Raw genomic sequence first — 20,855 nt, 5'->3', positions numbered from 1 at the left:
CAGAGAGAGAATTAGAAAGGGCATGACAACATTAAAACAATAAAAAACCAAGCAATAACAGAAAATCCAGATGACAGGCTGGTCCTGCAATTAGCTACATTAAAACTCTTATGTAGAAGCAGATGGGCAGTTTATTGCTTCAGAAAACAGTAAGATATGAGCTTCCACAGGGCATCCTTGAGCTCCTGGTTCCTCATGCTGTAGATGAGGGGGTTCACTGCTGGAGGCACCACTGTGTAAAGAACAGACACCACCAGGTCCAAGGATGGAGAGGAGATGGAGGGGGGCTTCAGGTAGGCAAACATGGCAGTGCTGACAAACAGGGAGACCACGGCCAGGTGAGGGAGGCACGTGGAAAAGGCTTTGTGCCGTCCCTGCTCGGAGGGGATCCTCAGCACGGCCCTGAAGATCTGCACATAGGACACGACAATGAACACAAAACACCCAAATCCTAAACAGGCACTAACCACAAGGAGCCCAGCTTCTCTGAAGTAGGAGTTTGAGCAGGAGAGCTTGAGGATCTGGGGGATTTCACAGAAGAACTGGTCTAGGGCATTGCCCTTGCAGAGTGGCAGTGAAAATGTATTGGCCGTGTGCAGCAGAGCATTGAGAAACCCAGTGGCCCAGGCAGCTGCTGCCATGTGGACACAAGCTCTGCTGCCCAGGAGGGTCCCGTAGTGCAGGGGTTTGCAGATGGCAATGTAGCGGTCGTAGGACATGACGGTGAGAAGATAGAACTCTGCCAAAATGAGAAAGACAAAGCAAAAGATTTGGGCAGCACATTCCATATAAGAAATGGCCCTGGTGTCCCACAGGGCATTGGCCATGGACTTCGGGAGAATGGTGGAGATGGACCCCAGGTCAAGGAGGGCGAGGTTGAGGAGGAAGAAGTACATGGGGGCGTGGAGGTGCTGGTCACAGGCTATGGTGGTGATGATGAGGCCGTTGCCCAGGAGGGCAGCCAGGTAGATGCCCAGGAAGAGCCAGAAGTGCAAGAGCTGCAGCTCCCGTGTGTCTGTGAACGCCAGGAGGAGGAACTGGGTGATGGAGCTGCTGTTGGACATTTGCTCTTTCTTGATATGGAGGCCCTGCTCTAAAAAACGAAATGACAAGATAAAATGCGGGAAGACTCCTCTGAGAAGGGCACTGCAACTTTTCATAGTACTCACCCCAATTCAAATGCATTTCCTTCCTCTGGTGTGTGCTGGCTGAGTGTGCTGTGAGGAGCAGGACCTCTGCCCATCCTGGGCCAAGCAGCCAGCTTTGCTCTGCTGCAGGGGAGACATGGGAGCTGGTTGGTGACAGATCTGATGTTCACAAGCAATGTCAGATTTTATGCACCATTAATGGAAAAGTTCAATATCAGCACTCGTGACACTTAAGAGCGTGGACTGCAAAGCACAGGTGCCTGCCCAGCCAGAGGTTGCTCCTTCCACCCACAGCTTCTCCCCACAGCACCGTGGGGATCTCCCCGGGCAGGCTGAGCGCTGACCCTGGCAGGCGGCAGAGTCCCTGCCCCGGCACAGCCCTGGGGTTCAGGGACCCTGCTCTGCAGGACAGCCCTGGGCACCCTTGGCTGCAAAACCGTCTGCTTTGATTTTCAAAATTGCTGAACAAAGTTCCCCTCCATAGGGATCCCACAAGCTGTGGCTGTTCCAGCTTTAGGAGATGCCTCCAGGAGCTACAGCTGCATTGCCCTGTACCCACAGACTTACCATGGCAAGGGCTGCAAAGATTTCTCCTCCAGTGAGCTCTCAGTCATCCTCCCAGTCCTGACCACCTTTCATCTCTCTCTGCCTTGCTCGTCTCCCTGAGATCCCCAGGCAGAGCCCTCAGCCCCGCTGCACTTTCAGAGGAGCTGCTCCTGGGCAGAGCTGTCTCTCTGCAGTGCTGCCGCTTGCCATGAGCTCCCTCTGTGCCAGGAGCCCAGCCCAGCTCAGCAGCACAGGAGCAGCCCAAGGCACTTTAATGACCCCTCTAGTAGGTTTGGTGCTGAGTCCAGGAACCTCAGGTCCCGAGAGGAAGTTGAAGAAACCTCTCAAGAAGTCCAAGGCAGATTCAAACTCCGAGACTCTTGTAATGTTGATGGGTCTCCACTGAGGGACACTACAGGGAAGGTATGCCCAGGGTCTCGTCAGAGCAGAAAACTGGAGGCAGAGATGACAGGTCAGCAAAAGCAAAATAAAGGTGGTTCTGATGCTGCGTAAACCTTGATTTTTGTTGTTAATGAAAGGACCAAGCCCTGAACCTCTTAGACAAAGGGCTAAGCCCCCATCCCCAGACCCTGGGAAGGCAGATCCTGTCCCTCCCACATTGCCCAGGGCTGTTCCTGGGACAGTGTGATGTGGGGCTGTGCAAGGCCAAGGGCAGGACTATGGTCCCACACCTCCCAGGTTCCTGGATGGGGACAAGGAGGCCATGAGGTCCCTGTGCTGTAAGGACAAGGTGTCTCCTCACAGGCATCAGAGGTGGAGACAACAGCCATAGCCAAGGGGAGAAGGAGCTCATGTCTGTTGGGGCCTTTCAGCCTCTTTACATCCTGTGGTCATCTCCACAACAGCCTGTGCTATGCTGTGGCATCACCTGCACCTCTTTCCCTGCAGGCTGGACACATCCCCCCTGCTACCCACCTTGCTCTTGTCTGAGCATCTTCCTTCCTTTGCTGATCTCTCTCCATCCTCCCCAGCTGTTCCTTGAAGCACAAAGCCTTGGGCTGATGCAGACTCCCTCTGGGTGACCTGCTCCACCACAGCACTGCCCTTCCACTCACATTCCTTCCTGCTCATGTCCAGCCTGGACCTCCCCAGCTGCACTGTGTGCCATTATTTCTTTCTCGTGCTGTTTCCCACTATGAAGAAAACCTCCACCATCTCTGAAACCACCCTTCCAGCACTCTCAGGCTACTCCTACACTGCTGCAGCCTCCCCAGCGCTGCTGGGCCAGAGCAGCCCAGGTCCCTCAGCATCCCACACCATGTGCACAAGGTCCTGAACCCTGCCTTGGCAGAGCCCTACACTCTCCAGTTCCTTCCTGCTTCTCCAAACTGGGAAACCACACATGGGCACACACCCATGTGTGTGGGGTCACACCAGTGCTGAACCGAATGGGATGAGAACTCCAGGTGTCTGGGTCCCCACGCTCCTCCTCATGCAGCCCCGTGTGCAGCTGCCTTGTTCGTGGTGAGCATGCAGCACGGGCTTGTGTGGCGGCCCTTGTAGTGCCCAGGCCCTTCTCCTCAGGGTCACTGCTCAGCGTGTCAGATCCTGCTCTGTCCTGATGGATGGGGTTATTCTCCTGCCCCGATACAGAACTGGCCACTTCTCCTTTTAAAACTTCAGAGATTCCTGATGGGGGAACCCCAAATTTTCTCAAGGTCTGGACTCTCCCTGGACTGCAGCAGCCGCATTCCCTCCACTTCTGGCCAGTGCAGGGACCACTTGCCCGGGGAGCCCCCGGTGCCCCCTAAAGAAAAGGGGCCCCAGGACTCTCCTGAGCCCAGAAAGTGGCCACTAAAATAGCAGCAGTAGCAGGGTTCCATCACGAGTTTATTCAAGAAAAAGGAAATAATTTCCAATTTCCCTAGCACAGTCTTTCGGTGCTGCTCTTCTCTTCCTTATCCTGGTGCCTCTCCCTGACTGCTGTGCCCCACTTCCGGTGGCATCAGATTGTTGGGGGGCATGGCCATGTGCCCCCACAGGCTTTGTCATTGGTGCCCTCACTCACAAGGGAAAACCCATCTTGTCACTCTCCACATAAAGGAGCTCCATACATCCAAGCAACTTCTTCACTCTGAGGGAATCCCACTGCTGATCCTTCCAGCCCGTCTCCTGAAAAGCCTGTACCCACCCAGTGCAGCACCCCAAGCTGTGTGACTTGTCCCACCACGCCTTGGCGGTGACTCCATGGGTGTCAAACAGCACAGGCTGCAGCTTGTCCTGGCTGTGCCCTTGGCTGAGGGCATCAGTGCACAGTTGGGCTGTGGCACCTCAGCTGTAGCACCCGGCCAAGCCCTGATAGTTCTCAGGAAATCTGGTTGGTATCAAGAATCCAGGTCCCCATGTGTGCAAAGGTTTGACTTCAGAGCAGAGCAATGTCACAGTGGTTGGCAGATGGAAAGTTAGGGCTGAAATTGGGCAACAGGAGAGTGAGCAAGCCCTGCTGTCCCCAAGGCCAGAGAGAAACAGGGCTGGGAATGACAGACCTGGAAGGAAACGTGTGTTTTGTTAGTGGCGTCTCTGCTGCCCCTGAGGTACTTGGGCAGACGTGTCACTGATCTCTAGGAATGACAAGGTGCTGCTGACAGGCCCAAGGTGACAATGGTTTGTCTGTTCCTTGATTGTGTTATCAAGGGGGTGAGAACAGGGTGGTGAAAAGAAAAAAAGGAGATTTGGAAGTGTAGCTATACGCATGGACACCTGGCGTGATGCGCTTCCTATTCAAGGGCTGCCCTACATCTCCTGGATAGAGAAGGGACAGATCTTGTGATGCTTCAGAGGTGGGAATGAGTTTCTTGCACAAAGACACCGAATCTGTCTGCAATGCTGTCTGGGGTGTCTGTCCCACACTCACTGTGGATGGGGATGGCTGCCCTGGACAGGACCATCGCTGTCCCTGCCCAGTGCATGTAGCTGTGTGTGAGAGCCTTGGCACCTCACGTAACACTGCAGGTGTGTAACTGGCACTAAAAGGAATAACCGCCCTGAATTTGATTTGTCAATAGAATTATAGAATAATTTCAGCTGGAAGAGACCCTCAGGATCATCAAGTCCAACCATAACCCAACTCTAGCACTAAACTATGTCCCTAAGAAACCCAATTAAATGTCTTCTAAACACCTCCAGGAATGGTGACTCCACCACTGCCCTGGGCAGCCTGTTCCACTGCTTTTCCATGAAGAAATGTCTCCTAATATCCAATCTGAACTTTTCCTGGCACAACGTGAGAACCTTTCCTCTCCTGCTATCACTTGCTACTTGGGAGAAGAGACCCACGCTCACCATGCTACAACCTCCTGTCAGGTAGTTGTAGAGATGGATAAGGTCTCCCCTCAGTCTGTTTTTTTCCAGGCTAAACAGCCTCATGTCCCTCAGCTGCTCCTCATAAGACTTGTGCTCCAGGCCCCTCACCAGCTCCTTTCCTTCTCTGAACTCGCTCCAGCACCTCAAGGTCTTTCTTGTTGTGAGGGGGCCAGAACTGACCCCAGGATTTGAGGTTTGGCCTCCCCAGTGCCCAGCACAGGGGACGGTCACTGCCCTGGGCCTGCTGGCCACACTATTCCTGATACAAGCCAGGATGCTGGGGGCCTTTTTGGCCACCTGGACACACGCTGGCTCATGTTCAGCTGCTGTCAATCAACATTCCCAGGTCTTGTTCCAACAGACAGCTTTCCAGCCACTCCTTCCCAGGCCTGTAGTGGTGCGGGGGGTTGTTATGACCCAAGTGCAGGACCAGGCACTTGGCCTGGCTAAACCTCAGACAGTTGCCCTCAGCCTAATGGACCAGCAGCTCCAGAACCCTCTGTAGAGCCTTCCTACCCTCTAGCAGATCAAAACTCCCACCCAACTTGGTGTCATCTGCAAACCTACTAAGGGTGCACTCGATCCCCTCGTCCAGATCATTGATAAAGAGATTAAACAGAACTGGCCCCAGTACTGAGCCCTGGGGACACCACTTGTGACCGGCCGCCAACTGGATTTGGCTCCCTTCACCACAACTCTTTGGGCCCAGCCCTCCAGCCAGTTCTTTATCCATCACAGATACACCCATCCAGGCCATGAGCTGCAGCTTCTCCAGGAGATGCTGTGGGATACGGTGTCAAAGGCTTTACTGAAGTCTAAGTGCACAACAGCCACAGCCTTTCCCTCATCTACTAGTTGGGTCACCTTGTCGTAGAAGGAGATCAGGTTGGTCAATCAGGGTTTGCCTTTCGTAAATCCATGTTGACTGGGCCTGATCTCTTGGTTGTCTTGTATGTGCTGCCTGATGTCTCTCAAGATCATCTGCTCCATGACCTTCCCCATCACCGAGGTCAGACTGACAGGTCTTTAGTTCCCCGGATCGTCCTTCTTGCCCTTCTCGTAAATGGGTGTCACATTTGCCAACTTCCAGTCAACTGGGACCTCCCCACTTAGCCAGGGCTGCAGCTAAATAATTGAAAGTGGCTCAGTGATCACCTCCACAAGCTCCCTCAGCACCCCAGGGTGTATCCCATCTGGCCCCATAGACTTGTGGGTGTCCAAGTGGTGCAGCAGGTCGCAAACCATTTTCCCTTGGATTATTGGGGCTTCATTCTGCAACCCATCCCTGTCTTGGGGCTCAGGGGGCTGGGTACCTGGAGCACAACTGTTCTGACTATTGAAGACTGAGGCAAGAAGGTATTTAATACCTCAGGGTTTCCCTCATCTTCCGTCACTATCTTTCCCTCTGCATCCATCATGGAATGGAGGTTCTCCTTAGCCCTCCTCTTGTTGCTAATATATTTCTAGAAACATTTTTTGTTGTCTTTTACAGCAGTAGCCAGGCCCAGCTCTAGTTGGGCTTTGGCCCTTCTGATTTTATCCCTGCATAACTTCACAGCATTCTTGTAATCCCCCTGAGCCACCTGCCCCTCCTTCCAAAGGTTATAAATTATCCTTTTATTCCTCAGTTCCAGCCGCAGCTCTCTGTCCAGCCAGGCTGGCCTTCTTCCCCGCCAGCTCGCCTTCCGGCACACGGGTACAACTGCTCCTGCACCTCTGAGATCACCTTCTTGAAGACAGACCAGCCTTCCTGGACTGCTTTGTCCTTCAGGTTTGCCTCCCAAGGGACTCTGCCAAGCAGCCTCCTAAACAGATCCAAGTCTGCCCTAGAAGGCCAAAGTAGCAGTTCTGCTGACTACCCTTCTAACTTCTCCAAGGATAGTAAACTCAATCATTTCATGATCACTACACCCAGGGCGACCTCCAATGAGTCCTTCTCTATTTACAAACAACAGGTCCAGTGGGGCTCCTTCCCTGGTAGGCTCACTGACCAGCTGTGTCAGGAATTGTCTTCCATACACTCCAGGAGCCTCCTAGACTGCTTCCTCTCTGCTGGGTTGTACTTCCAGCAGACATCTGGTAGCTTGAAGTCCCCCATAAGAACTAGCGCTGGTGACTGGGAGACTTCTCCCAGCTGCCTGAAAAATATTTCTTCTGCTTCTTCATCCTGGTTGGGTGGTCTGTAACAGACCATCCCCTAGGATGTCCGCCTTGTTGCCCTTCCCCTTGATTCTTACCCAGAGACACTCAATCCTTTCATCACCCTCATCAAGCTCCAGACAATCAACTCCCCCCCCAACATACACTGCTTCCCCACCTCCTCTCCTTCCTCACCTGTTCTTTCTGAAGAGTTTATAGCCATCCATTGCAGTACTCCAGTTCTGAGAGTCATCCCACCATGTTTCTGTGATGACAATTAAATTATAGTTTTTCTGCCTCACAAGGGCTTCCAGCTCCTCCTGTTTGTTGCCCATGCTGTGTGCATTCGTAAAGATGCACTTCAGCTGGGCCATTGATTGCATTGGGTCGGCAGACCGAAGGGCATCATTAGCACTATCCTCAGATGCCAGCATGTCGCCCTTGGCTGTGCCTCTGCCACATCTGGTTTCATCCCCCTCTCCCTTCAAATCTAGTTTAAAGCCCTCTCAATGAGTCCTGACAACTTAATGTGGTCCATAAAAAAAGACTAAGAATCTTACTTTTTTGTGGTTCTTTTCTAACATTGTCTGAACTTTGGTAAACAAGAGGAAGAGTGGTTGACAGAGTCTGTTTTCCGAGAGTAACATGTTCCTGTACCTTTCCCGTCTTTCTGTGGTGAAGGATTTCTTCCCTTGCAGAGAGGACTGCAAGACCTGCTCCTGTCAGGTGGGACTTGACCTCCAAACGTGGCGCAGCCTCTTCCATTGTGAGATCACCCACTGCCGTTGATGTCACAAAGCAGCATCAGCGCTGAGGTCGGCACAGCAGGGTATAAGACCAGGGGTCTCCCTGCGCCTTTGTCACTCTCGATCTTGAGGGAACTGGGATCACAGAGTTTTTGGCTCGCTCTTGAGCAAGCAAGATGCTTATTACGTGCACCTTAGCAGATACCAAGAGACACACAGAGAAGGTTGAACGTTTGAACGGGTATGTTTGAAAAATCCTCCTCCCCTTTCCCCAGGGGTGTTTTCCAACTCATCAGCTGGGGTGGGTGGATGGTGGACAGGAGAGGAACCCAAGGGCAGCCTGAGAGCTCGGTCTGGAGCTGGTGGAAGGCAGTAGCCAGCTTTCAGTCTCTTCATGAGCACAAGGGCGAGGCCCAGAAAGCCTTTGATCTCTGCAGAATAAGGGACAGGTCCATTTTGGATCACATGGAGGGAGTGTGATCACCAGAGTGTTTCTTTGGCGCTTCCTTGGTTGCCCGTTGCTTGCCAGAACACTTTGACATTCAGCCCTCCCTCCCTCTTTCCCCAGTCTGCATTTGTCTGCAGTTATGCCAAGAGAAGGGCCAGAGAGAACCCGGCTGCTAAAGAAATGCTGTGAGAGGGGAGACCCACACCCCCTGCCTGGCAGCTGTTGAACTGTAGGGGCACAGGCTGAACCTTCTCTTGGGAGGGTGGAGAACAGGATCAGCACAAGTTGCGATCGGATGGTGGGCTGGAGAAACAGGCGTTCGTTCTGTCCCTTCCATTTCCAAAGAACTCCTCTCCAGCCCCACAGACGGGAAGTGTGGCCACAGCTCTTGTTGCAGCTCTTGCTCTTAGTCCGGAGTCAATCTTGAGCCCTTTGTCCCTAACGAAACAATCGCTGTCATGACAAATCCCCTACTGGTGCAGCTGGTGACAACCCCAGCAGTGAATCGAGCTGGTGCAGGACCAAGCCAGTGCTCACGCCAGGAACGCCAGGCTCAAGGGCTGCAGTCCCTGCTGCTGCTCTCCAGTCTGCTGCTGATCTGCACGGGTATCACCAGCTTCACCAGCCTTTTCCTCCTTGCTGCTCTGCAGGAAGATGAAGGCTCTGAAAACAACAACCCTGGTGCTGATTCTAGGACTGTTCTCTTTCGGTGAGTCTCTGCAGAGCTCTGACCTGAGGTTGGTGCTTTAGGAGGTACTCGGGGCTCTGTTCTGTCCTGTTCCGCTTCCCTCACTGTGATCAGAGGAGCTGAGCTAAGAGCAGAAAGTCCCCAACAGAGCTGTGCCAGTCCCTGCTCCAGCGGGATGGGTGTGGGGGTGAGGAAGGGGTGACTTGCCTTCCCCAGGAGGGCTAAGCCAGTTCTCTTCAGCCGAGGGAGAATCTGTGGCTGAGCTCTCCTGCCCCAGGGGTTGAGAATCTCCTGTAGGACAAGGAGCACAGTCCAGGGCGGGGAACGTTCATCTATTGTGTAGCACATATGCCATGATAGCGACTGTCAAAGACAAGAGGAGAGACATCTGTGGCACTTGGGAGAGACACAGAAAGGGGAGCGGGAAAGTTCTAAGCTCTGGTGTTTATCTCACAGGTGTTTACCACGTGGGACAACACAGCACCTTAACCCTCTGGAGAACTGCAGCAGACTTAGGAGAAGACTTGCATGAAACCCTGCCCCTGCCAGACCAGCTCCGTAAGCTCCAGGAAGAGCTTTATCATCTGCACTGGAGCGCAAAGGATGTCGTGGAGTGGGCTCTCCAGGAAGGCGTGAAGCAAGCAAAGCTCCCAGGCTTTACTGGACGGGTAAGGGCACAAGGCAGAAGGATCTACTGAGGGGTTTTATCCTCCCTCCGGCACATATCCTACTCCATTTCCTGTCCCAGCCAACAGGCTGGTGCTGCTGGAACAAGTGCTGTCATGGCCACACTTCTTTTTCCTGTTGCTCCACACTTCCTTATGGGGAAGAGAGAGCCATGACGGGAATGATGGCTGTCTGAGTCATACCTTCCTCTGCGTCCAGATCGTGGGTCCCCCTCAAAGGAGGACTGGAAAGAAAGAATGGTCTCAGAGGTCCAGAGTTAAGCCGGTCCTATCTCACACCCAGAAGGCTTTTCTGTCCGTGCTGCCTGGCCTGGGGCCTCTCCACAGGAAAAGCCCCTTCCCACAGCTTCAGCATTCAGAGCACTGGAGTGAGCAGACCCATTTCTGATACCCATATATCACAGCAGAGCAAACTAGGGAGGCTTCCAGGCAATTTGGGTGTTGCTTCCGTATGAGATTTGCCTTGTCCCCGTTCACCTTGGCTGGCCTTGCATGGGGAGCTGCTCGCCCTGTTCCTTTTCCTTCCAAATGACGCACTCCTTTGCCTTCCTTCCCAGGCTGTTCAGGAGATGATCAATCAAGCTCTGGAGAAGCTGGAAGAGATCCAGGTCCCGATGCCTGATTACGCCCTCAAATCAGCAGGTGCTGTGGCATTGTAAAAACAAACCAGTTCCAAAGTGCTTCCTGTCCAGATTGATAAATGGGCATTAGAATGTGCCCACGAGTAAGAGAGAACGGGTGAGAAGTCAAGGGTCAACTTGTGACCTAAAAGTGCTCCCGCTGACAGAGCCTGTAACGGGCCAGACCCCATGGGAAGAACTGAAAGGCTGGTTCACAGTCTTGCCTATTTCCATGGCCAAATAGGACAGTTTAATGACTCCCTGCTATGTGTTCCAGAGGGGTCATGGCAGTAAGACAGAGGGGAACCCACCGTAGGACATGGATGACAACTGAGAAGCCTTTTCCAAGTCAACAGTGTAATATTCCTCCTGACACTGCCTGATGATTGTGCTCATGTTTTAAATTCCAGGGGCTGCCGTCATTCGTTCCAAGTCTTCTCCATCCCTCCGGACTGCCAAAGCGAAGGTGTTCTTGTATTCCCTGCCCGTGATGGATTACGTGAGGTCCCCTGAGCTTATTCTGGAGGTAGGAGCACCAAGAAGCAGTAAAAGGAAGGTCAGGAGAATGAAGCACACACGCTGCCCAGAGTTGCCTTTCCCCCCATCTTTGCTCCTTGAAACTTCCTTTCCTGCCTCCTTCTCGCATGGACCTGCTCTCCTCCTGTGTGTCCCTGCTGAGTGTCTCCCTCCTCCCTCTCCCAGAGTGCCCCAGGTTCTCCACGGGAGCTTCTACCAGGCCAGGCTGCTCCTGCAGTCTGTGTCTGCCCAGTCGCTGTGCAAAGTGTCAGCACTGCAAGGAAGGAGAAGGGCAGAGATGCCTGCAGAGGTCTGGGATGTGGCTGAGAGCCTGCACTGCTGGAGGGCCCCACGTTGGGCTCTCAAGCCGTCCTGGCCCTGCTCCTGAGCTGCCTGCACAATCTGAAGAGCTGGCTGGTGCCAGGGGAAGGAGGTGGCGGTGGATGAGAGGCAGCGAGGGCTTCCCCTGACAGGAAAGGTTCATCCAGGGGGCCTGTGGCTGCCACCTGCTCTGGGCAGGGGCCTTTCAGCCACACTGTCCCTGGCTTGTTCTTGGTGAGGGCTCTGGACCAGGAGAGGCTGCTGAGCTTCTACAAGTAGCACACCGAGCTCCCAGCCATCGAAGGGCTTCTCTCCTGAAATGGCCCTGTGATACGTGAATTCTCACAACTGCTTCTCTGTTCCGTACCCACAGGGTGCGACTGAAGGCACTGGCTGTGGTTCAGAGCAGAACTGATAGGCCAAATGAATTCTTAATCCTCTGATGCTCATGGCAGGTGTGAAAGCCAGGGCGACCTTCTCCATGTGAATGTAGTTTCCTCTTCTCCTTTCAGCCAGAAAACCATCCTGGAAAGTGCTGGCCCTTCCCAGGAAGCCAGGGACATGTGTTCATCAAGCTGTCTGCGCCAGTCATTCCCACAGCAGTCACCATGGACCATGTCTCAGGGACAGCGTTCCATGGAGAAAGTATCTCTGGAGCTCCAAAGGACTTTGCTGTCTATGTAAGTGATTTCTCTAGAGTAGGGGGTTGCACAGCATTTCCAAGCAGGGGATGAAGATGGGTCATAGATTCCGGTGGCCTGAAGCTTCCTCGTGTCTCTCAGAAGAAACAGGCTCCTTGGTGTTGCTTCCTTCCCATTGCATTCCTCTTTTATTCAATGTACCCTTCAAAAACAAAAGCTTCTAGGGCAAGATGCTAGTCCAGGAGCCACAGGGAAAAGGAGCTGGCACAGTGCATGGTCCTAGACCTTCTTGGCTTCCAATCGCAGTGGCATTTGTGATCCTCAGGTTACCTTCCACTCACTGGGAGCATCTGCTCCTTTTACAACTGGCAGCCTGGACCCGTTGAGTAGGCAAGTGTGACATGCTGCCCACGTGCAGCTTCTCGTCTTTTCCTTGTGCTCATTGTCCTTGGACTACGTAGATGAAATAACCCCATACTTCACTGACTGAAGTTCAGTCTTGCCATGGTGATACCAGACACTCTTGTTTTCTCTATCCCTGTCTTTCTGTAGGGCTTCAAGGAAGAACATGAGGAGCAGGGAATATTCCTGGGACAGTTCACCTTCCTGGCGGTGCTGAATCCCAGTCAGACCTTCCAGCTGAAGGTATGGGGACAAAGAGGGAGGAGAACTGTAGGAGAGGAGGAGAAATGCAGCTGGATGGGGAGAGGCTTCCCTGCCAAAGGAAGCAGCAGGAAGGAAGCTGTTGAACAAAGCCATCGCTGCGGCACTACTCTGTCAGTGCTCACGTGCCAGAGAGGAAAAGGCGACTCATTTCTTCTTGTCGTTTCAGAACGAGCTCCCTGGGGTCGTGAAGTACATCAGGCTGCAAGTGCTGAGCAACTGGGGCCACCCGGACCACACCTGCGTGTATCGGTTCAGGGTGCACGGTGATCCGCCCAAAGACGGGGGAGAGGTGCCGGTTTCAGTTGTCAATAAATTCCATTAGTTTTCACCAAGTCGAGTTCCGGTCTGCTTTGCCTGTGATGTTGACTGGTCCTCCCTGAGCTAACTGGAGCTCACTGTCCTTCTCTAAACCCACCAGCTTATGGGAGACTTGAGGAGTACACAGCAAGATTTTGCTTATTAGGGAAAACAGGAGAACTCAGTCACAAATCTGCAGAAAGCCTGACATCCACATTCTTGTTGCCTACACAGGAACATCAGCAAGGCCCTGCCTGTACACCAAAGATTAAATTAATAGACAGTTTTCCTGTGCAGAAAGCAACTAAGGATCAACTGAATGGATCCATCTGTTATTAACTGTTTTGGCAAGAGGCAGATGCTACTTCAGCTTCCATCTTTCAATCTGTTGCCCATGAGAAATTGGAAGTGTGGTTTTTTGTAAGAAGGAAACCTTAATTGGAAAGTTGGTTCATAGACTTATTTGCCTCTCTGGGCACTCATCGAGTTCATAGCCCAGGAAAAGTTACAGAGTGATTAGCAAAGCAATCTCAGGACACTTAAGAGATCCCATAACTGCATGAGTTTATCTTTTCGTTTCAGCCCGAGTTCCCCAAGTCCCAAGGCAGGAGCAGGCAGGGCAGTGGTGCACTCGGGTCGCACCAGGGAGGAGAGAGCAGCCAACAGCATTTGGAACCCAGGGCTGGTAACAGCAATTTGTGCTCTGAGCTGGGGCTTAGTCCATGTGCAAGCCCAGCACTGATCCAGATACCAAACTGAGGGTGTCAGTTCATCCCCAGTGCCACACACACGGCACCTTCTTCCATCTCCTCCTCCCGATGAGCTGTTTTCCAGCCCCTTCCACCTCAGCCCAGCTCAGACACCTGCACTCTGGCCCAGGGCTGACTGGGGCTGGTGACCCTCGGGGCAGCAGCAGGAACCGCTCTGACCCTGGTTGTGGGGCTGTCCCTGGGCTGAGCCCTCGGGCCCAGGTCTGGTGAACTGGGCCATGGTGGGGCCCAGGGGTGGTGAGGCCAACAGGTCCCCCTGTCTGTCCGCGCTGGGAGACACTTGCTCCTGCAGCACCCCTGGTACTGATCCTGAACCTGGTCCATCTTCATCCAGAAGTACACTTTAGTTTGGGTTTTTTTTCTTAAAACTGAAGATAATTCAGGTAGAGGTACAGCCTGTTTAGATGTCTGAGTAGTTTGGGGACAGAGGCCAGTTGGGGGCTAGGGCCCTCGGGGGTGGGGGATCTTTCTGCCACGTGTCGTTGGCCTGGCACTCACAGATGGGAAGGGACTTTCCAAAATCCTGCTGGGAGGTGCCAGATGTGGCCACCCCCGGCAAAGCCTCAGGATCTTCTGCCAACCTGCCCTCAGATCATCTCTTCCCATTAACCAGGAGTCACTACGGGTGTTGCTGTTCTCCTTCGGGCAGTGTGGTGCTCACCAGGCACAGCCAGAGCTGTTCCTGTGCCAGGAGAAGACTTCACACAGAGCCTTGGCTGATGGTGACAGTTCCCACCAGCCGTCCGGCTCTGGAAGGTCCAGATGCCACAGAGGGGACACTGACTGGTTGTCACTTCTCTCGCAGGAGCAGGACTGAACAGCAGAAGGGAGGTGGGATGAGAGGGTCCATGAGGTCAGAAAGCACATTGGACAGCTGGTACAGTCATGATGACAGCAGAGGGAGAAGAGAAAGAGATGCAGTGACCTGGCTGGGACAATGCTTCTGACGTGACACCTGCCACACAGACACAGAGACAGATACATCACCACGTAATGCAGAAGGCAGAAGTTAGAACACATGAATCACCATGGATCAGCTAGAAACCATCCAAAGTGCATGTGGGAAGGATGATATACCTGGTGACAAGAACATCATCTGCCAAAGGATGCAACAGGAGAGCACTCGAAAATGAAAGATGAGATAATTTGGAGCAGCAGCTGACCTAACAATATCAAAACTAAATACAAATTCTGGATGGTTGCCTGTGGACATAACATGACATACGTAGAAGACAACTGAACAGGGAGAATGAAAAAATTGGTATAATATGAGTGAAATGTCAATGACACACAGAATATACCCTCCCGGTAGAAACTAAAGCTACGCTATTTTTTTAAAAAATGGAGTACAGGGAAAAATTAGGGTTACCCTTCCCCTTAAAAATGTTTTTATTTCATGCGGTTATTTGATGGCATCAGTGTGGAAAGTTTTTCTTTCCTTTTAGTCTCTATGGAGACAGACAGAGGCCTTGGTGGGTCCTGGAGCAGGTGGGAAAGGTGCCGGGGAGGGGGGAGAGCACGGGGAGATGGGGACAGAGGTGCAGACACAGCAGAGAGCTGGTGTTGGCGGTGAGGACACTCCTGCTGTGCAGGTGCTGCTGAGGTCACAGCCCCAGAGCAGTGACAGACATGAATGGGCCACTGGCTTGTGCTGGTCCCCGTGGAGCAGAAATCCCCCTGCAGCCTCTGGAGCTCCACGCAGGAGCAGTGTCGCCACCACAACAATCATTTTTTTACCCCTTATTCCGCCCCATGGACGTCAGGCTCAGGTCCCACATGATCCAATACGTCCTCACCAACCACCGCTCCCCTTCCCACCCTTTGATGTCACACACACACAGTTGCCCTCAGCCCATGGGCCGCCCTGTGAAACGTCCATGAAATGTCACAACTCCCCGTTGAGCTCATGGAGTCCGTGGCTTCGGGCTCCGTCTGTTCCGTGGCCACTCCGGACAGCACAGGTGTCTGTTCTGTGGGGTCACGGGCACAAAACCCAGCTCGGGTGGGAACCAAGAGGGTCCCCTCATGTTCAGGGCCCAAAGCACCATCTGTAGCACCTGCCCGTCCTTTTGAGTGCCCAGAGCCTCCTTCTTGGGGCCCAGATCCTCATGTTATGGTCCCAACGTGTCTTTTATCAACCACAGATGTTCGGATTCCACAGTTTCATTTTCAGGTGGAGCTCGTTGCCTGGCAACAACAGCCCAGAAGTCTATGGGGAGTCAATGGACCAAGGACAGCCAATCACATTTGAGAAGGTGGGTCAAGTCATGTGATTGATATGTAACCAGCCAATCAAGCTTTGAGGCCTGCAGGACAGGTGGCTAGAGTTGACCAATCTAGGCAGTGTTCAGGGGCGGGCTGTGCTGGCTGCACCAATCACACCTGGCGGGAGAGCGGCACACAAATGATTGATAAGCCATCCATCCAATCACTTGATGGGAGGAGCCAGGAGGAAATACGAGACAGCCAATCAGAGGAAACAGTGCCTCAGGGCAGGGTGGGCCCCGAACCAGGGCAGAGTGACAGCCCAGGCAGCCAATCCCAGACAGCACCAGCTCAGGGCAGGAGACTGACAGCCCTCCCAACCAATGGCAGTGAAGAGTGATGTGAGCAGGAGGCAGCACTGCGGGCAGCCAGGCTGAGCTCTGACATGGCGCCCGTCAGGGCTGCCCCGAGCTCGAGCAGCCCCGGCCCAGCCCCGGGGCCCCTTCCTCTCTGCCGCCCTCCCCGTCCCTCCCGTCCCCCCGGCCACCCCCATGTTCCAGACCCCACGTCTCCGTGGCACCACCCGCTCACACAGTCGGTATCCCGGGCCGTGCTGCTGGAACGCAGCCATGGGCCATCCGGCTTCCCGCCGCCACCGCCGACCACGTGCGACCGTCATGGCCCCTGCTGTCCCCTGGGCCACGGCCAATGGCAGCGGAGCCGCTGGCAGCGCAGAGCCCAACCCATCGGGGCTGCTGAATCCTGGCGAGATATCGCTGCCCGGCTGGAGAACCTGCCTGTGAGAGTGCGCCACGTAGAAGCTCATGTGCCCGAGAGTCGGTCACTGAAGAACCCGATCCAAACAACCAGCAGGGGGATCGAGCTGCCCAGATTGAAGTGTCTGAGGTAGGTTTGCACTGGCAGGATGAAGGTGAATTATTGATGGCCCATTGGGCCCACGGTGCCTCAGGTCGTCGAGGAAGGGATGCAACATATGGATGGGCTCGTGATCAAGGGATGGACTCAACCATGGATGCTCTTGCACGGGTTATTCACCATTGTGAAACATGCGCTACCATGAAGCAAGCCAAGCGGTCAAAGCCTGTGTGGTATGGGGGCGATGACTGAAGTGTAAATGTGGAGAGGCCTGGCAAATTGACTATATCACACTGCCAGAAAATGGTCATGGCAAGAGCTCTGTGCTTACAGTGTTGGAGCCACCACCGGATGGCTGCAAACATACGCCCTGCCCCACGGCACTGCCCGCAACACTGTCCTGGGCCTTGAAAAGCCAGTCCTGTGACAACACGGCAGCCCAGAGAGAACTGAGCCAGACAGCGGGACTCATTTCTGGAACCTCCTCGTAGACGCCTTGGCCAAGGAGCACGGCACTGAGTGGGTCTGTCACATCCCCATCATGCACCAGCCTCCGGGAAAATCGAGCGGTGCAACCGACTGTTAAAGACTATGCTGAGAGCAGTGGGTGGTAAAACTTGAAGAAACTGGGATTCAAATTTAGCCAAGGCCACCCCGAGAGCACCCAGGTGCCCGGGGCTGAGCTGACCCTGAGCCTCCCAATGGGACACCCTGACCTCCCTCCCCAGGCGCAGGGTCACAGTGGGGCCCTTTGTGACCTCACTTGGTGACGCCCTGTTGCGGGGGAGTAATTGAGGGGTTTTGCTTGCTGCAGAACAATGTTTAGATTTCTTAAAGAGAAGCGCGACTTCAAAGAGTTCGGTGGCAGGTTCACTCTATTATTTTCTGCATGGGGGAAATATGCCAAGCTGAATGCTGCTGACCTTCTCTCCAGGTGCCTGTACCTGTTCACGAAGGAAACTTTCAGTCATCTTCCCTTCCTGATAACTGTTCACTCCAGGGGGCTGTGTCTTGGAGCTCCGGAGACAAACTTTCAGGTGAGGCCGTGTCCGTCGCAGTGCAAACTGTCAGGATTCCTCTTTCCCTGATAACCGTTCACTCCAGAGTTTGTATTTTAGAGCTCCAGCAGCAAACTTAGAGGCAAGGCTTTATGACCATATGCAGAGCAGACTTTCAGGAGACAAAATTCTCAGAAAATAAAAAAGTTAATGGAGTAGAATAGCAGAAGGGCTGGCTCAAGCTGGGTACCTGTGCAGAGGTCCGCCCCAGCATAGAAAACTACAAACTTTTATATCTTTACAGACCATTCACACCAAGATCCAAGTCCAATAGCAAAATTTTACCACCAGGTCCTTTGCTCCCCATTGGACCATTTTTCCCTGACTCCACATGAGCCTCTGTTTTGTTCGGTTGTAGACATTGGTTTTGGTCCATATCCTTGAAGGTGCCATTTTGTCTGGATAAATCCTTCTCAGTGAAGTGCAAAAATAGGCCCGGCTTTGCAGATGTCTGTGATGTCTCTGCGTTAGCCTTGGATCATTGTTTTCCCAGTCAGTTCCATTTTTCCCAGCAAAATGCAAGCTCGACTTTATCATGCAAGGCGTTTAGTGTAGTCTACGGTTGCTTTTGGCAAATACGAGCTTAAAATTTTAGCAAATCTAGTCTACTAAGTAACATGAATCGAAGAGTATATTAAAAAATCATACAAACTTATATCTCTAAATAATCCATTACATTTGGTGTGCGTCTACTTAAGCTAAATGATGAATATTGAAGTTGAATTAGGCTCATCCAGTGACCCGTGAGTAGTAAAATCATTGCCATACAGCTCACTTATTTAGCAGGGAGCACTCAAAGTGGGCTCATCCAGGCTGTCGTATTTCTAGAATGAAGTGGTTGACTCATAGTCAAATTGCGTAGAGTAGGAAAAGTCTGCACGAGACTCCCTGCGCCCACAAGCCACCGGCGTTCAGTTGCCGTTCTGCTTCCCTGCTGCTGGTTTGGCTGAGGGGGGGTCGAGTGCGCCTGCCACGCTCCACTCCCTTGACCACAGTCAATCCCCTTCATTCTCTCATAGACTGGTAGTGTGGTTACCTCTTGCCTCTATGTCATAAATACATGGCATGTTGTAGTTCAGTGGTAAGAGTCCAATTGTTTGATAAACTATTCAGTTTAAATGCTAATATCATCTATATACGGTGTTAGCGTGCATGTGAACTTCTGTTTAAGCAGATAGCTTCAATAATATAGAATATCACTATAAATTGTATTATCAGGGTGTTTGTCACAACAAATAGAGATCCTTTGCTTATATGTGTACCCGGCTTTTATACATAAAATGATTGTAAGTAACAAGCACAATAATGTTAGAGTTAACAGAATTACAACTGGATGAAGCATCACATTCAAAGTTCCTGTTGTGGTCGGTGACCATCCAAATAGAGTCTTCCGCTTTAGTCCCAACAGGACATGATGTGCCTTCAGCTGCAACAGGATGATATATTGTACTTTGATCTTACGGGAAGCTGCAAGACAAAAAGATGAAATAGACTGGTCTCGGCAGTGTTTGCCGGACAGGTTATGCCATTAGACATATGGGAAACTGCATTGTGCACTAATTCTGCATTTTGTAGCATTGCTTTTATCTTTGTCTGTAGGAATCTTAAGGATATATGGTGAGGTGTCTTTATGATTATTCACAGGCCTATTATCTAAACCCAGAGGTTCTACTTGTAGTTCATGTGCTTTTCTACATCCCACCTACAGTGGCTTGAGTGTCCTTACAATACTCCTCCTTGCCATTCTTGCACAACTCCCATGTATTCCACCCCCCTCAGTCAAGAAACTGCTTCTGCTGGGGCCAGCAAAGCCGGAGATGTTCACTTGGACTTGTGTAGTACAGAGCAATTTAGAGAGGTACATAATAAACACATACAGGAGGAGGAATAAACATATCTGTACAATGATGCTTTAAATCAGGTGTTCCATTCATTTTATCAAGGAATTAAATGAGCCATTCATCCAGGCATCATCAGTAGATTGCTCCATTTGATGCACAAAGTCTTGGAGATGTTAAATGTTGTCTTTCATGTTGGCTGATTCGTCACTTATGTTGAAGCAACAAATGTTTTTAAAATTGAAGCAGCTTTTTCAGCCAGTATCTGCTGAGGGAAAACAATAATATAAAACATTAATACCAAAAATCACCTAAGATGGTATAACTCAATAATACAGATACCAGGGCTGGCATGCTGGTAAAATATATTGTCAAAAGATCTGCAGCTGTTGGTCTACCCTTAATGCAAAAGTCAGATGAGTTAGTTACAGTAGAGGCAACCCAAATCTAAGTATTTACATGGAGAGATATCAGCAAAGGAAGGAAGATGCTCAGACAAGAGCAAGGTGGGGCAGCAGGGGGCATGTCTCCAGCCTGCAGGGAAAGAGGTGCAGGGGATGCCACAGCATAGGACAGGCTGTCGTGGAGATGATCAAGGGACGTAAAGAGGCTGAAAGCACCCAACAGACATGAGCTCCTTCTCCCCTTAGCTGTGGCTGTTGTCTCCAGCTCTGATGCCTGTGAGGAGACACCTTGTCCTTACAGCACAGGGGCCTCACGACCTCCTTGTCCCCAGCCAGGAACCTGGGAGGTGTGGGACCATAGTCCTGCCCTTGGCCTTGCACAGCCCCACATCACACTGTCCCAGGAAGAGCCCTGGGCAACGTGGGAGGGACAGGATCTGCCTTCCCAGGGTTGGGGGTCAGGGCTTGGCCCTTTGATTAATGAAACACATCCAGGTTTACTGATCATCAGAGAGAACTTCACCTTGATTTTCCTGACCTGTCATCTCTGCCTCCAGTTTTCTTCTCTAACCAAATCTTGGAGTCATTTCCTCAATAGTGTCCTTCAGTGGGACTCATTAACATTACAAGAAACTTTGGAGTTTGAATCTGACTTTGACTTCTTGAGAGGTTTTATTCAACTTCCCCTCAGGGTCTGAGGTTCATGGACTCAGCACCAAAGCCACCAGATGGGTCATTAAAGCGCCTCGGGCTGCTCCTGTGCTGCTGAGCTGGGCTGGGCTCCTGGGACAGAGGGAGCTCATGGCAAGCGGCAGCACTGCAGAGAGACAGCTCTGCCCAGGAGCAGCTCCTCTGCAAAGCGCAGCAGGGCTGAGGGCTCTGCCTGGGGGTCTCACGGAGACGAGCAAGGCAGAGAGA

The 20,855-nt window shown here is 52.3% G+C and overlaps 1 protein-coding gene across 1 annotated transcript; it reads right to left on the bottom strand.

The window, feature by feature from the left end:
- Positions 1-200: 200 nt before the first annotated feature.
- LOC136000323 (olfactory receptor 14J1-like) lies at positions 201-719 on the bottom strand (the record flags this gene model as incomplete). The annotated part of the gene is made up of 1 exon (XM_065654102.1): positions 201-719. A coding segment is annotated over exon 1 (519 nt), but the record flags the coding sequence as incomplete, so codon positions are not given.
- Positions 720-20,855: the final 20,136 nt, after the last annotated feature.

Source organism: Caloenas nicobarica, chromosome 32, assembly GCF_036013445.1.
Source record: "Caloenas nicobarica isolate bCalNic1 chromosome 32, bCalNic1.hap1, whole genome shotgun sequence".
Taxonomy (NCBI): Eukaryota; Metazoa; Chordata; class Aves; order Columbiformes; family Columbidae; genus Caloenas; species Caloenas nicobarica.
Note: the sequence above shows the minus strand (reverse complement) of the source record. Positions and strands in the feature narration are given on the sequence as shown.